Genomic DNA, 14,862 nt, shown 5'->3' on the forward strand with positions numbered 1-14,862 from the left:
CCTTCCAAGATCTGCAGATGAGAGAAGTATAGGCATAAAACATAACCAGACCAACCCAAAGGGTCCTATACAATGTTTAAGGGTTGTTTTTCTGAAACTACAAATTTTTTTGTTGTCCATTTGCAATCACTGTTAGTCTTGTGCTTTGGAAGGGAGCACGTGAGACTCGCATTCTTTTGGAAGTCAGGACCATTTGTGTCTGTTGAAGCATGACCATTGGTGGCACAAACCAGCCAGCTGGACCAGATGCAGCTCCCTTGTGCACAAACAAGGCTGGGCTCCAGCTGGGGTTGCTCCCAAAGCCCACAGGGTCTCACACAACCCTTCCTGGCAAAAACCCACATAGAGGAAGTCTGGACTGTGGACTGCAGTACAATACAGCCCCATCTCCTCAAACACAGCCCTACCCCTCCAACAAGACGGCTGCAGAATACCCAGTCTGTTCAAAAGTGTTTCCTACTGTCTGCCAGTTCATTAGCACAGTGTCATCACACTTGTTCCACCCCAAGTGCAAAAGGCATGTACTCCAAGTTCTCCAGTAGCCTCATGCTAACCCTGCACAGCTGATGAGTCCTGGAGATTCAAGCCTCCCCTCCAGGAGCCCAGCAGCAACATGGAAATACAGGAAAAGCTGCCATGCAAAAATAATTTATTTTTTTAATCTGTATGCAAAGATGGCTTGTTTCAAGTACAGGGAACACCTAAAAGCAAAGAACAAGGCTTTCCACTTCACTGGGTGTTTTCAGTTACTTTCTGCATTGCTTAAGCTTCTGGTCATTGGTGAAAAATACAGATTTTATTACAGGGCAGGGTGACTGTGGTTTGATGGGAAATCAGTTAGTGGGGATCCTCATGGTGTCACTTCTGGAATATCTTTAGGAACTGTATGAATGACAAACACACAGCCCACCAAAGGCAAGGACACTTTAATGCAAACCATTCTCCTGAGGCTGTAAAAGGGGACTTGCCCAATTCTGCATAAATGCCAACCAGAACAAAGCAAAGCAGAATCCAGAGTTAAGCAATGCAAAATTAATAACTAATTATTAATTAAGAACTTATCTTGAAGGGGAAAATATTTTTTACTTGACAGTACAAAGGGAAAAAACAAAGACATAAAGGATTTAACAGTTCATGGGTTTTTATCCTCTCCTAGGAAAAACAAAACCAAAACCAAAAAATTTCCCACCATAAGTTCAAAGTATTCTGAAATGTCAATTTTTACATTGTGACTTATAAATTCTAAGAAATACACATTTTTGCAAATGTTACAAGAAAACTCACAGAGTTGTATTTACTACCATAAAAATCATTTCTGTTTCAAAGCATGGATTAAAGGAGACACTGGAAGATGGGGTTATGTCACACTTGGGGAGACATCCTCATGATGGCTGCAGGTGGAAGTCATAGCCTTCATTATTCCCTAAGAGAAATAAGCACAAAGATATAAACAGATGAGCACTGGGAGAAAATGGACAGTCCAGAAGGCTCACATCTCCATGAGCAAGGGTGCTGGTGAGGGAAGGCACTGCTGCCATAGCACTCAGCAATACATATTCAAAATCCATTTTCTCATCACATTGACAGGCCCTGTCCAAGATGAGCACCCGAGGGACAGCATTTCAACCACACAATAGCAAATTAGGGCACATTTTTGGCAATGTCAGTCTGATGGCTAAGACCTTCATCCCTGCCACTGTGGAGGGCTCTGCTCAGCTGCAGCCAAGGTTTCCTCCCCCCCACCAGTACCTGGGGAGTAGTTGGCTTTCACGTGGTTGACAACTGGGTTCTGCAGGGGTGTTATAATGCCTTGGTTGGGTTTCTGGAAGGCCAAAATGAGGTTGTGCACTTTCCGGAAGAGCCTCCGGTGGACCCCAGGCGCTGTCTGCAAAGCCAAAGGGGGAGAGGTGAGAGAGGTGAGGGTGCCCAGCGCCTGTGCTGGCCACAGGTCCTGTCCTCAGAAATGCACACAGCTCCAGGGAAGGAGCCAGCCATGGATGTGGACCCCCTGATGTGCCAAGATGAGTCCATGATTCACACTGCTCTCCCCAGGGCATCCAGCCTTCCTACCCTGAGCAGTTTCCAGCAGCATGGTGATGCACAGTTGGAAGAGGGACAATTTCTTAATCACTACAAGAGAAACCCACACTAATTACCCACACTCGCCTGCCACACTAATTAGGCAGACTAACAAGCAACCTTTTGCTATTTCTAGCCCTGACTTATTGCAGCCAGTGATTTAACCTCCCTACCAATAACCTCCTAGCCTGTATCAGTAAGACAGCTCTATCCTAGAAACACCAGCAGAAAACCTAGAGAGCAGCCTGGGCATACTGTAGAGAGGGAGTCCTCACACCAATAAATTCCAGAAAGGACACAGCCTCTTTGCAAACCCGTCTCAAAGCATTCAGTGCTGGCTTATGTGTTCATTGAATATTACGGTCTACCTCTTGTACAAAGACAGCAGCCAAATATTACTTATTGATTAAAAGAGGGAGTTTTTCTATCTTTCTACGTTAGCGACTTTTCAAACAGTATGAAATGAAGCTATGTGTGCTTTTAATCAAAAATCTAATGTTTGTGTTAAATCCTTCAGGGCGTTCTCATAATAACTCCTGCTCACCAAAGTCAAGGGAGGACAAGCACAGGTCCTACCAGCATAGCGACCAGCAGAGTGACCTTAATCCAGCCTTCACACTGGCTGGGGTTTCACCAGCACTGTTTTAATTTGCCTGCCTCATCCTTGAAAGATGGGTGTGACCTGAGCTCAGAGGGAAGGAAGAAGAGACAGGAAAGGACCAGATGCCCTTGGAGCCTGTTTTGGCCTTGGATGCACATTCCATGGGGGTAAGTTGGGACTAGGCTGCTGCTTCTGACAGCTGAGGCCAGCATGGTCTTAGCAACATTTACTTAGAGGTTTCTGTTCCTTAAGGGAAGGGTTGGTATCATGGATCTGTAGCTGGGACCATCTGCAGAGGATGTACAGAGATTCCTGGGCCTTCAGGACATCTGTGCTGTGAAATACAGGTAAGGTTTGCCTAAAATACAGCCAGGGAAAGCCCAAGAGCCACACACTGAGAGCCAGAGGAGCTCAAAGGCCAGACTTGTAGCAGATCTATGTAATACCAGGAAAACCTCCCTGCAGACACAGATGCCACCTGGCGCTGAAGGAGGCTGCAACCTCAATCAGGGAATTACCCTCCACAGGTGGAGGTCCCTGGGGTCCTGACATCCTTTCACCCTCACCCTGTCCTGGAAACCTTCTGTCTTGGACACTACGAATCCTTGCAAGGTGCTCCTGATGACTTACAGAAAGAATTACTGGGTACTATTCCTGAGGGTGTCATGGATAATTATCTACTCCACAGTAATGTCAGTCACTTCTACCCCCTGATCTGCTTCTGGGTAACCCCAAAAATCAGTTTTGTCCTCCAGAATCACTTTTAATGTGGTAGTGGCCAAGGAATTATGTCTGTCTAGAAATTATATTTTTAATAAGTGCTCATTTACATACAAACATAAAGCTAATTAGGAATACACAGAGTACATCCAAAGAACAAAAAAATTATAAAATAAATACAGATTACCAACCCAATTCTATCAACCTAAATGTTGTCTGTATTGCAAGTAATATTTTTCTGCACCCAAATTACCAGTTTCTTGTCAGATGGGGAAAATATATTTTGTATCAAGTTTTGGCTACCCTATATATATATTTTGCGTTAATGATGAATTAATCTGGATTGATGATTAAAACACTGTACATTGAAAATTATTTCTTTAATATTCTGACATTAGTGGTACATGGGATAGAAGGAAACAGATTGTGCTTATCAAATTATAAAACCACAATATTTTTGCCATTTAAAATGATGCAAAATGATGCACTATTGCATTATGCAACAGCTGAAATGAAACAGTGAATTAATTTATGAGTTCTAGACTGTCAGAAGTGGCACGAAGACATCTTACTGATGGATGCACTCTAGATCGATTATCATCAATGAAAATCATACTAGGCAGAAACATGAATAATTTGAATATATTTCATTGAATCTATAATCTATGTCAAACAGGATGTAGAAATTTTCAGAAGGGAATGGAGAAATACACACCTCAGCACTCCAGGATCCAGTTTCTGTCTGGGACACTCTGTAGGTATAAACATAACCTTGATGCCTGTGAAAAAAAAATCGACAGGTATTTATTAGTCATTTCTTCTGAACAGCTTTCACAAGAACTACACTGTTATGTGAGAGTCAGCTCATCTGCTAACTTTTCCTTAGAAATAAATTCACCTCTAAAGGCTCTTAATAGCTAAAAAACCCACTGGCCAAATACAGTGTTAAACCTATGAGAGGGATTAGTCTGACAGATCTACTTTAGCAGTATTCAGTTATTTTAGGTTAAATGGCATTGCTTTCACTCCTTCCTCAGCATTTATATTCATTTTTTTCAGTGACTTCCTTTCACCGACACACACCAGAAACATTTTCCCTACAAAAAGAGAAGGTGTATTATTGACAGATAGCATTAATGTTCTGTGACTCATTTAAATGCAGATGTTAACAGAAGCAGTATCATGAGTGCAATTTATTTGGAAAGCTAGACCCAGAAAAAGGAGGTAAATCAATTACTCTTTGCTTTGCCCATACATTTCCAACTCCCAAGTACTGATAAAAGAGACATATAAAAGTATGGAATCTTCCTACTTGTAAAATCTGAGTCTTTGGGGAATAAAGATTCGTAATAACACAAAACACAACTCATGCCAAAGTCACTCTTGCTTCTCTCATGAACCCAAGATGGTGAATGCATGACATGGTAGATTACTGCACTAATATCCAAAAATTTAGGTCAGAAGCAGAGACAATTAACAGCAGCTCCATGGGTACAGTATTAGCTTAGATGGCATCAGATGAGAAAGATTGTGTTTAGTTCAGGAAGCATTTGGACAACACTCTCAGGCACCTGGTGTGATTCTTGCGGTGCCCTGCACAGCACCAGGAGCTGCTCTCAATGATCCTGAAGGGTCCCTTCTAACTCAGCATATTCTATGACTCTATGACTCTATTTCACACTCTACAGATTTACACGAATACACAGCAGGATTTTAGGGACCATTCCCTATTTGACCATCAATTCTTATTTTTAAGAAAGCAGCAAAATGCTGTATTTCTTTCCAATTCCGCATGGCATTATAGCAGTTACTAGAAAACAGCAGAAGCCATCAATGACACAGATATTGTATGATTGCAATTACTTACGCTCTGTGTCACAGCTCCTGGATAAATTCCTGTTGAAAAGTCATTACAGCAACCTTTGCAAAGTGGTGTGTGGTATAATTTGCCCAAGCAGGAAGTTTTTAACAGCTGGCACTCTGCTACAACCCCGCCAAGTGGGAGCAACCTGCCTGTGGTGATTTGTGAGCTCTGCCCCCACCACTCGACTCCCACTGTGGTTAGACCCAGAGGTGAAGGACACAAAGCCATTCCCTCCCATCGGGGCTGCTGCAGGGACAAGCTCCCTGTGCACAGCTGAGACATTGCCCTCCTCTCTTCGTGTGGGGGAATGTGCCTGGTGCTGCCCCATGATCTCACCACAACTTCATCCACCTCTTCATCTCCACCAAGGGAGCATTTTCCCCAGACACAAGACTTTCTACATGCCACCAGATGGATGTGAAAAGAGGCTGGTCATACTCACTTCATGGAAGCCTAAGGAGAAAAACAGCCACCACTGCTTTTCCCCACTGCTTCCCCAGCACGCTGCAGTCCGTCAGGGATTTGGACCTTGGGAAGAGATGTGAGCAACCAGTTGAGGCTGCAGGAGGAGGAAAGAATGTGGAAGGACAATACTGCTCTGCTGTCCATGCTGTGGCATGACAGTCAGTGGTGTTAGAGGCCACAGCTCAAGACCAGTTGGTTAAAAGCACATCTCTCTAAGCCACTAGATTATATATGTTCATGTTTAGGGAATCCAGTGTCTCCCTTTAGGGTGCTCAGACAGTCTTGTACCATCATGTCCTGTCTTAAAGATGGAGAGCTGTGCCTGTGTCATCAGCTTTTTGTAAGTACGTGACATTCACGTTAATCCTTTTCAAAAAATCACAGAGACATTTCCTGTATCTAAGTATGTACAACACCAGCCAATACATGGTTACTGAAATGACAATTTTACAGCCATAGTGTACTGGGAAATACCAGAGAGGCCCTGGCATTTTGTTCTCTCTTTGAAGTGGGTATTTAAGCTTCTTCACAGTGATTTTTTTTTCCAGCCTCAAACCCACCGGAATCAGTATCTATGAATCTAAAACTCATTCTCTTGCCTCTGTTTTTAATACTACACTGTGCGTAGGTGTATGAGCAACCTGGTCTTGTGGGTGGCATCCCTGCCCACGTCAGGGCAGTTGGAACTAGATGATTAGATTAACTGGATGAACTAGAGGATGTTTAAAGTCCCTTCCAACCCAAGCCATTTTATGATTCTATGATTCCACTACCCTTGCTTGGCTCTTGGTTTTCCCAAAAGAATTCCAACTGCTTCAGCCTCATTCAAATCTGATTTTTCCACAAATGGCTTTGTCTGGAAAGCTGCCATCTGTTGCTTCTTTCATTGTTTTCTCTACCTAGGAGACTGCATGAGTTGAAGTGGTTGAGGGGCTGTGGTGCTATTCCAACTCTGAACTGTCTGTTGGCTCTCAGCACTCTGCCAGAAAGGTTTGCTAAGCAGAACAAATTGATAAATAGAGGTAGGACAAAATAATATTCAGCATTGAAGTATGGTAAGATTATATAAGATAGACACCTAGCCTGCATTTTTAAAAAAATTACACGGTAAAATATTTCAACTGAGCACAGAGAAAGCACAAAGGATAGTTCAGATTAAAAGCCATGAAATTCTGAAGAAGGAATAAGAATTTGAGAAGATGGATGCTTTGAACACAGTGACGAGAATGGGAGGAGTATGACGTTGCTATCACAGCTTCTTGAGGGACAAATGAGAGCTCTCCACTCTCCTGGCAATTCTCATGTTTTTCCCACAGAAGGAAAGATGGAAAGGCCTGATGGATTTTACTGTGCTTAAATGAAAAACAAAACATTATCATCTGTTACTAGCTCTGAAGTCACCAGGGAAGATATCCACTGTATGGATGGGAGATGCCCTGGACATCCACATCTGCCTCTTCAAAGGAAGTGCACAGAGGAAGGAGGATGCATTTTGCTAAGAGGGTGATCAGCTAGGTCTTCCCATTGAGCTACTTTCCATTGGGACCTTGGTTTCCACTAAATGAATGGCATCTCTTCTGAGAAATACTATTCCAACGAGCGTGATCTTATCAAAATTTTCTGTCATGCAGCAGGAACTTACTTCATTACCACTTCAAAGAATTTTTTACCTTCCATTTACAAGTGACATGATTTTAAGCCAAGTTCACTGCCACATGGGCACAGCCTCCCGTGAGAAAGGTTTACATTATTTGAGCTACCTAACGTTAACTAAGATGAGTGTAGGCTGAAAGAAGGTCAAGAAAAAGAAATAAAAAATTAAATATACAAAATAAAATTGGAATTGTGGAGGATATTACCATCCAAAGAGCAAAGCATATAACACTGGGCAAAAGCAGGTGAAAAATTTCATTTACTGGAGCTTGGGTCTCAGGAAATGAGAATTTCCTCAGGTACCGGAAGAGAACAGCTCAGTTTTCTACATTTTACTCTCTTCAGGGTAGATAAAAATTTCCTAGAGTGACATAATGTTCCTACATGTGGTGTGATCTCAGAGAGGACTCTCACAGTGCCACTGGTGTACCAGCATATCTTGGAGGAGGACCAGGTCTTGACAGCCAGGGGAAGATTTGGTGAAGGGCTCCCCATCCCTTCACTGAGAATGAACACAGCCTTGCCCACAGCAGCAAAGCTCCTCTCTCTGCTCAGTGAAGCTCAAGGGACAGGAGCAGTTGTGAATTAACATCTTGAGGAATGAAACTCCATAAATTTTTGATCAAAGGCAAAAAATGCCAAAATGCTGATGAGGGGAAGCAAAGAAGAGTCATTGCTGTAAGGACAATATCAGATACCACTTATGAAAGAGCACTTTAGTTGCCACTGATGATATTTTTATGATGTCTTGCTTATTTTTTTGTCTCCATGGGGAAGGATATGTTATACCAGCTGGGAACTGCACAAACATGGTCTCTGCTTCAATATCTTCACTGAGAAAACTTCGTCAAAGGAAAGCCTAGAAAAAGTTGCTTTTACAGGAACCAGTCCACTTTATATTATAGGGTTTTTTCTTTATAGCCAGATAATTCCTCCTAAAGTGTTACCAAGGCATTGTTCAGAGATGACATACTGAAACACCATCTGTCCACCTGTGCTCTCCATTCCTCCTTTTCAACTGTGATCAGATTTGTTAAAGCTGCATTCACTTTAACAGGTGAATAATTACAATCTTCTGCACCATTGAAATAGCCTGGGGAAACTAGATGCATGCTGCAGATTAAAATTAACCATGCACCTGAAATACTCACCTCAGGAAAATTTACCATTGTGCTATAGGAGACTATTTTCCAAAGTTGAAAGCAGTGTGTGATATTTATAACAACATTGGATTGAGGGGCTTCTTCTTTTGTTCCAAATTATATTTTAAATTATGATCATTATGTGCAGTGTTATAACAAATGCAATTATTCTGCCATTTCTATCAAAAATATTACATAGGAAACAAAAGAAATGCTAAGCTGAAGCTGGCTTGTGATGCTGTATTACACCTTTGTGCTGTACAGGTGATGCATCTACCGCATCAGAAAGTTTCAGCACGTTGCCTTGAACTTGTGCACCGTGGTTACAGTGACAGAAAAAATAGCACACGTAAAATCTGATAGGACTGCAGCCTATCCCTGTTGCCATTACTGTTGCTCCAAGAGCTCTAAACAGCTTTCAATTCTAGCTTTTGATTATTCTCCACAAATTGAATGCAGCACAGTACACGAATGAGTGGTTTCAAACAAATCATCTGAACATAGAGTTTGACAAACACGTCATGTTTGTCTTACTTAAGGCTCTGAAACAACTACTAACGTTCTCAGTATTTTCAAGTATATGAATTTTAAAACCCAAACTACGAATGCTTTATCTTTGCCAGTTCAGGCATGAGCTGCTTGTTTCTGCATGTATGCTCATATATCTGTAAAGGAACGCAGGGCTTTTGGCACTCTCAGACATTTTATTTATTCATTTTCAGGCAGGGTTTAAGAGGCTGCTCCTCAAAGCAGTCACCATTAGTGTGTCCCATGTCCCCCATTGACTTCATTAGGAGCTGTGAGCACAGAGGATTTCTGAGGGTGCTAAAAATGTCAAACGGGGCATTGAGCAAAGGGGAAACCAGACCAGTAAAGAAAGCTCCCTGGAACAATCAGGTTTGATATTAAAACCCTGGTGTACTGTGTGTAGTGTCTAACTTGTTTATGGGTAAAACGTGTATGTTTTTTAAAGCATATGCATTTCTTCTAGCCCAGTTTTTAGACACAGCAAAAATTTTGCTTTTGCAACTCTAAAAACGTCCAGGAAAAGGTTGTGTACCTCTGTTGAGGTATTCACTACATCCTTAAATGATATATTATCAATTCAATAATGATATTCATACAATGAAGATCTGGGAGCATCTGGTATGAAAATCCTTGCCAAAATCCAAAGGCAGCACCTCTGTTTGCAAGAGCCCCAGGGCACACAGTTGCAAATCAAAACCTTCCTACTCTTCCATGCATAGTTTAATTGTGGTCTTAAAATATTTGTGAAAGTGGGTCCTTTGTGCTTTGCCGCAGTCACACCAAGAAAACATTCATTGTCTCTTTGAAGGCTTTCAGGCACACCATGTGCACAGCCCGGCTTCAGAAAGTGGAAAGCAGCATTCGAGGGAGATAAATCAGTAGCTCAGGAGAAACAAAGAAGAGAGAAAGCAGAGTTTTCTAGATAAATGCTCCAACAGGGTCCTGCCTGATGCAGTTACCCATCTCTATAGGTCAGATTTTATGCTACTACCTGTCTCTTTTATGCTTGCCCTGTAAAATCAGTGTCAGTCACAAGGGATTCATGAAGTCTTTGACTCTTCTCCTTTTTAAAGGTCAGGGCTCTGCTTTTTAATTGGAAAAGCAAAAGGTGAATGGGCCTGACCATGAACACTGCAGTCCTTATTGTGTGCCTTAAGAGGCTCAAAGCCTGCCAAAATATGTCAGGGCTTCTTGGAGGGGCCTTGGCTGTGGCATTACAAATTTGTGCAGTTTCTTGGGAAAAGGAGACATTGTTTGAGCATAAGCAATGCAGTGAAATCAGAGGGTTTGACAATTACTGTACCTGGAGCTGCAATTGCAGAGCAGCCACCGATGTGAGTTCAAGCTGATGATACCACAGTCATCCAAATACATATCTCCATTTCTCATGCCTTCCTTTCTTGCTCCTCCAGTCTCTCCACTAAAGTGCTCTGCTTTGGCAAACTTTGCCTGTCAAAGCACTTCTCTAGTTCATAGCCCACATTTCTTCGAACTGTCATTGCTATCTCAGTGTGGGATCCTTCCCTGGTATCTTTATGAAAACTGTCTCCACAGTTACTGTGTGATAGGCAGTTTACAATATCTGCTATTTCTTACGTAATTATTTGAATTTAATATTAAGAAGTATTGGAACCAAGGCTTCATGTAGGCATTCTTCAGCCACCTTTCTCTCTGTATCAGATCATACTCATCATAATATTTTTCATTTAATTTTTTACCTGGATTTATCCAAGATGCTATTGCAAATTTCCTTTATAGAATAACTGTTGAGGATCTATGTTCTGTAAGAAGCCTGCATAACATTCATCATTGACTTTTTTTTCTTTTCTTTTCTTTTCTTTTCTTTTCTTTTCTTTTCTTTTCTTTTCTTTTTTTCTTTTCTTCTTTTCTTTTTTTCTTTTACCCTTTTGTCTATCATATATATGTTTGAATGCAACATACCATGAAGACATTAATGGCCCATAATTTCTGGAAGCAATAATGGAGTTTTCAGTTTCTTACTGAGTACCTTTTGCTCCAAAGATTGCAGAGCTTCACAGTTAAAAATGCTTTAATTTCTTCCTATTTTCATTTTCCATATTTTATTTCATTCATGAAATTTCTTTCAAAGGGCATAAATTACCACTAATACAGAAAAAAATCCCAACTGATTGTGTGCAGATGAAAGACCTTGTTACAAACCTACATCCTGATTTAGACTGATGGTGGATTAATTCTAGTATTCTCTATTTTATTCAGCATTGTAGCACTCTTCCTGACCCTCTTTAATTCCTTAGTGTTTCACCTACACTGAATGACTCCTGAGTGTAAGGGTGATATATCCCTGTTTCCTCTGATAGTTATTTAAAAGAGATTCTGCTTTTATTGCCTATTCCCATCGCAGGAATCATAGCACTCCTTACCTCTTGCTATGTCTATTCCATTTTCATTTAACTCAAGATGCTTCTTATTTCCCATTTTTCAGCTTGCTGTTAAGGTATTTGTTAGCAGGAGCACCTATCTTGGTTCACCTGATTTCATGAGAGAAGAAAAAATACATCTTCTGCCACAAAGATTTTCCCTGCAGATTGTGTATTTTTGGATTGGCTGTGACCTCCTTACGTCTCCATTAACTGGTCTATAACAGAAGGATAATGATGGTCACTTAGGGCTTAATTACATGTTGTAAGAAATGTATTCAAGAGATTTGGGAGACACCTGACTTAGGACCCTTCAGTCTCTTGAGGCTTTTTTGCCAGGTACCTGAATTCCCTCTGTTAGCTAATTTCATACTGGACCTGAAAGGGATTTCTCTTGTATACCTTCTCCAACTGAAGTAAGGCATAAGTGTCTCGATAGACATATTTTTGTTCTTCTGATGCAATGGTACAGTGTCACCAGGATTTCCAAGACTTTTGCCAACAGTAGGGTAATTAAATTTCCTCATTAAAATGAGATCCTATGAATATCAAGTCCCCCAGCTCTCCCAGGGGAACGTTCACCCTCTCTCTGACAGAGCATTCCATCAGATCTCTCCCTTTTCACCCTATTTGATGAAACACTACCACCTTGTTACCATCAGTATTTTGTGTGTGTTACAGGTAGTTTACTCCAAGCCTGGCAGCTCGTGGGACACAAATCCTGATGGAGAGCACCCAGAACAGTCGCACATTCTGGATGGCAGCACTCCATGTTACCTTTCCTGATGACAGGGACACTGGGGATGCTGCTGAGCACACCCATGAGCACACTAGAGAAGCAGAACACAGGCAGAAATCGAGAGGATTGCCCAGCACAAAGAGGCAGTACACACCATCTTGAGCCAAGCTGCCTGGCACTTCTCCATGGCACCTTGCTTATCCTTCCCGTGTGCTGGCCTGCTTTCTCTTTATGGTTTTTGCCCACAGGAAGCATGGGCTCTGCACGGCAAAACCTGCTCCCCTTCGCTCTGCAAAGGACCCCACACCCTTATGCTCCCCTCTGCCTTAAGTCAAGGTAAAGCAGCCAGAAGTCTCACTCATGTAAGCAGACGGTAACTAACATTAGAGGCGACTAACATTAGATGGTAACTAACATATTTTGTTGTGGGGACACCCCATTTTGCGGAGGGGAATGTCGGAAACCAGCTGCCCCCTGCCCAGCCCTGCCAGCCCCACACTCACAGCACGCAGAGGCAGTAGACTCCGGGGATGCTCTCGCTGTCCCGCAGCAGGTAGCTGCCATCCTTGCCCGCCGCCAGCAGCAGCCTCTCCCCGGCCTCCCGGCTGATGGCCCCGTGGTACACAGCCACCGTGTCCATGCTGGGGTCGTGTCCTGCTGCAGCTCCTCTCCCTGTGCTTGGCGCTCCCTCCAACTGTGCCTCGGTTCCCCTCAGCTCCCCGTCTTGCTGGCAGATGTAAACAGGATGTGTTCACACCTCTGAGGCCTCTGCCCGCAGTGAGACAGCACTGAGGGAAGCGTGAGGAACGAACACTGAATTTTTGCAAGGTTTTTTTCCTTTGCCCCTTTCTGTTTTTCTTTTACGTAGGCTGTACCATCGTCACAGCTCTCCTGCAGAGGTGTCACTTCACATCCACCCTCGGCCATGTGGCTCCTGCTCAGCAGGGATGAGATTGACGAGGCTCACGATGGTCAGGGGGCCAAGGGCTGCCCTGGCTGGGGCAGGGAGGGCAGGAGCAGGGCACAGCTGTCAGCAGCTGGAGCCAGGCACTTCCCTGCTCTGGTGTTAAACCCAGAGAATTATTACCCCAAGCAGGGATTGTTTTTCAACCTCTTGTTTCTAAAATCCCCAGGGGTGAGACCAGAGGAAGCCAGCTGGCCTCCAGTGTCACTGGCCCTCCAGGCCACTCACCTCAGGCTGCAGGTGCAAGCACAGCCCCTGCCCTACAGCAGGACACACAGAGATGCCCCATGGACAGGGCCCCAGCTGATTCACCTCGTCAGGGGGTGTTTTCAAAGGCTTTGGTGCTGCTTAACCCCTGTTCATGTTGGGCTTGGAGGCAGCCAGCAGCCTCGGCACTCTCCAGGGGACTCCTCACATCTTCCTGGATGCCACCAGCGCCAGTGCTGCCTTCGTGTGGGGCGTGAGCTGGCAACCAAAATCCAGAGCCATGTCTGTAAGTGCCATTTCTCTTCACCTGCTGTGGCTGAAGGCATTTCCTCAGTACACTTGTCAATTGAGTGTTCCCACATACACCTGTGGGTCTGTTTGCAAGCAAGCTGTCAGTGTGCTTCTATACCCCCACAGATATTTCCACCCATGGAAAAACTAAGCATGTTTCCCTGCATTTATGGCCACCAGGCCAGCTCCCTGGGGCTGCAGCAAGCTCAGGGCTAAATTCATCCCACCCTCCCTCGAAGTGCCACATTCCCATACCTCTGTGTGTGAGCAAGAACTCAGCAGAATACAGCAATAAGTATCGGTCATGTTTATGATTGATTCCTTTTAAATTGAGTTTACTAGCAAAGCAGGGCAGAATAAAATCACCTCACCCAGGTGCTCACAGATGCTGTGTCCTGGTTGAAGTTATGGATAGGTGAAAAAATAACTCTCAAGATACACACAGTTCAGAAACAAAAATTAAGTCAAAAAATACAAAAAAATAATGGCTGCTCTTCTTAAATTTCAATCAATCAAAGTGTTTTCTCTCAACCATTTCACAGTGCATGTCTTTAAGGTTTGATCTTCAGTATAGTTTTCCCTTGAAAATATTTTTTTCCAACTAGCTGTAGTTTTTCCTTTTGAGGGATCAGCATTTCTGATCCAAGAGTCACAGGGTAGCTCATGCATGGGGCACAGCACAAAGTCACTGATGGAAAAGCTGCAGCATTTGGAGGCACCAAAAGCCTCTTTCCCCACAGGGAGATCCTGGCAAGTGGCTGCCTCCCTGCCTGGCAGTGAAAGGCTGAGAAAGCTGCAGAAACCTCAGCTGAAGAGAGACTGAAAACTCCCACCAGCAAGTTTATGGCCTTTCTATCTCATTATGCAGGTATTCATTACCCCCTTTACGTGAACCTGGGGACTCAGACATCCTGCTTGGTTTTTTAAACCAGTTGTTAAAGTATTTGCACATAAAGTAGCTGCTGCCTACTGCAAATCTGATTAATGTGGATGGCAACAAGCTGTAAAGCTGCTGCCTATTTCTTCTCATTTTCTGAACTACCTGTACTCTTGGGGATTTCATCCAACTTTCCCATTTCTTAACCTATTCCCAATATTAATAGCTGATTTCAGAAAAAGTATGTGTGTAATTAGCTGGAGAGGAAAACCAGCCAGAATCATTCTATTCTGCAGATCTCATTGTCCCAGTCATTAGATTTCAACTAAAGAA

The 14,862-nt window shown here is 43.1% G+C and overlaps 1 protein-coding gene across 2 annotated transcripts; it reads right to left on the reverse strand.

Annotated features, from left to right (window-relative positions):
• Positions 1-632: 632 nt before the first annotated feature.
• SH2D1A (SH2 domain containing 1A) lies at positions 633-13,020 on the reverse strand. Of its 2 annotated transcripts, XM_085060424.1 has the most exons (4): positions 12,694-13,001; positions 4,116-4,179; positions 1,750-1,885; positions 633-1,423 (listed from the first exon to the last, which is right to left on the reverse strand). In XM_085060424.1, the coding sequence occupies exons 1-4, from the start codon at positions 12,828-12,830 to the stop codon at positions 1,383-1,385; spliced, it is 378 nt and encodes a 125-aa protein (XP_084916550.1). In that variant the 5' UTR covers positions 12,831-13,001; the 3' UTR covers positions 633-1,382. The 2 variants fall into 2 exon arrangements, with proteins under 2 accessions (XP_084916550.1, XP_084916549.1); XM_085060423.1 differs by having other exon boundaries at positions 633-1,885; positions 12,694-13,020.
• Between the last annotated feature and the right edge of the window lie 1,842 nt (positions 13,021-14,862).

Source organism: Lichenostomus cassidix, chromosome 4A (genome assembly GCF_008360975.1).
Source record: "Lichenostomus cassidix isolate B80296 chromosome 4A, HeHo_3.0, whole genome shotgun sequence".
NCBI classification, from domain to species: domain Eukaryota; kingdom Metazoa; phylum Chordata; class Aves; order Passeriformes; family Meliphagidae; genus Lichenostomus; species Lichenostomus cassidix.

What these genes read in the sequence shown, in the direction of transcription:
- SH2D1A (XM_085060423.1), bottom strand. Translation starts at nt 12,830, where the DNA reads ATGGACACGGTGGCTGTGTACCACGGGGCCATCAGCCGGGAGGCCGGG. An exon ending in GTCTACTGCCTCTGCGTGCT is followed by an intron (nt 4,180 to 12,693) that starts GTGAGTGTGGGG and finishes TTTTTTTCACAG; the next exon opens with GCATCAAGGTTATGTTTATA. An exon ending in CTGGATCCTGGAGTGCTGAG is followed by an intron (nt 1,886 to 4,115) that starts GTGTGTATTTCT and finishes TTGGCTTTGCAG; the next exon opens with ACAGCGCCTGGGGTCCACCG.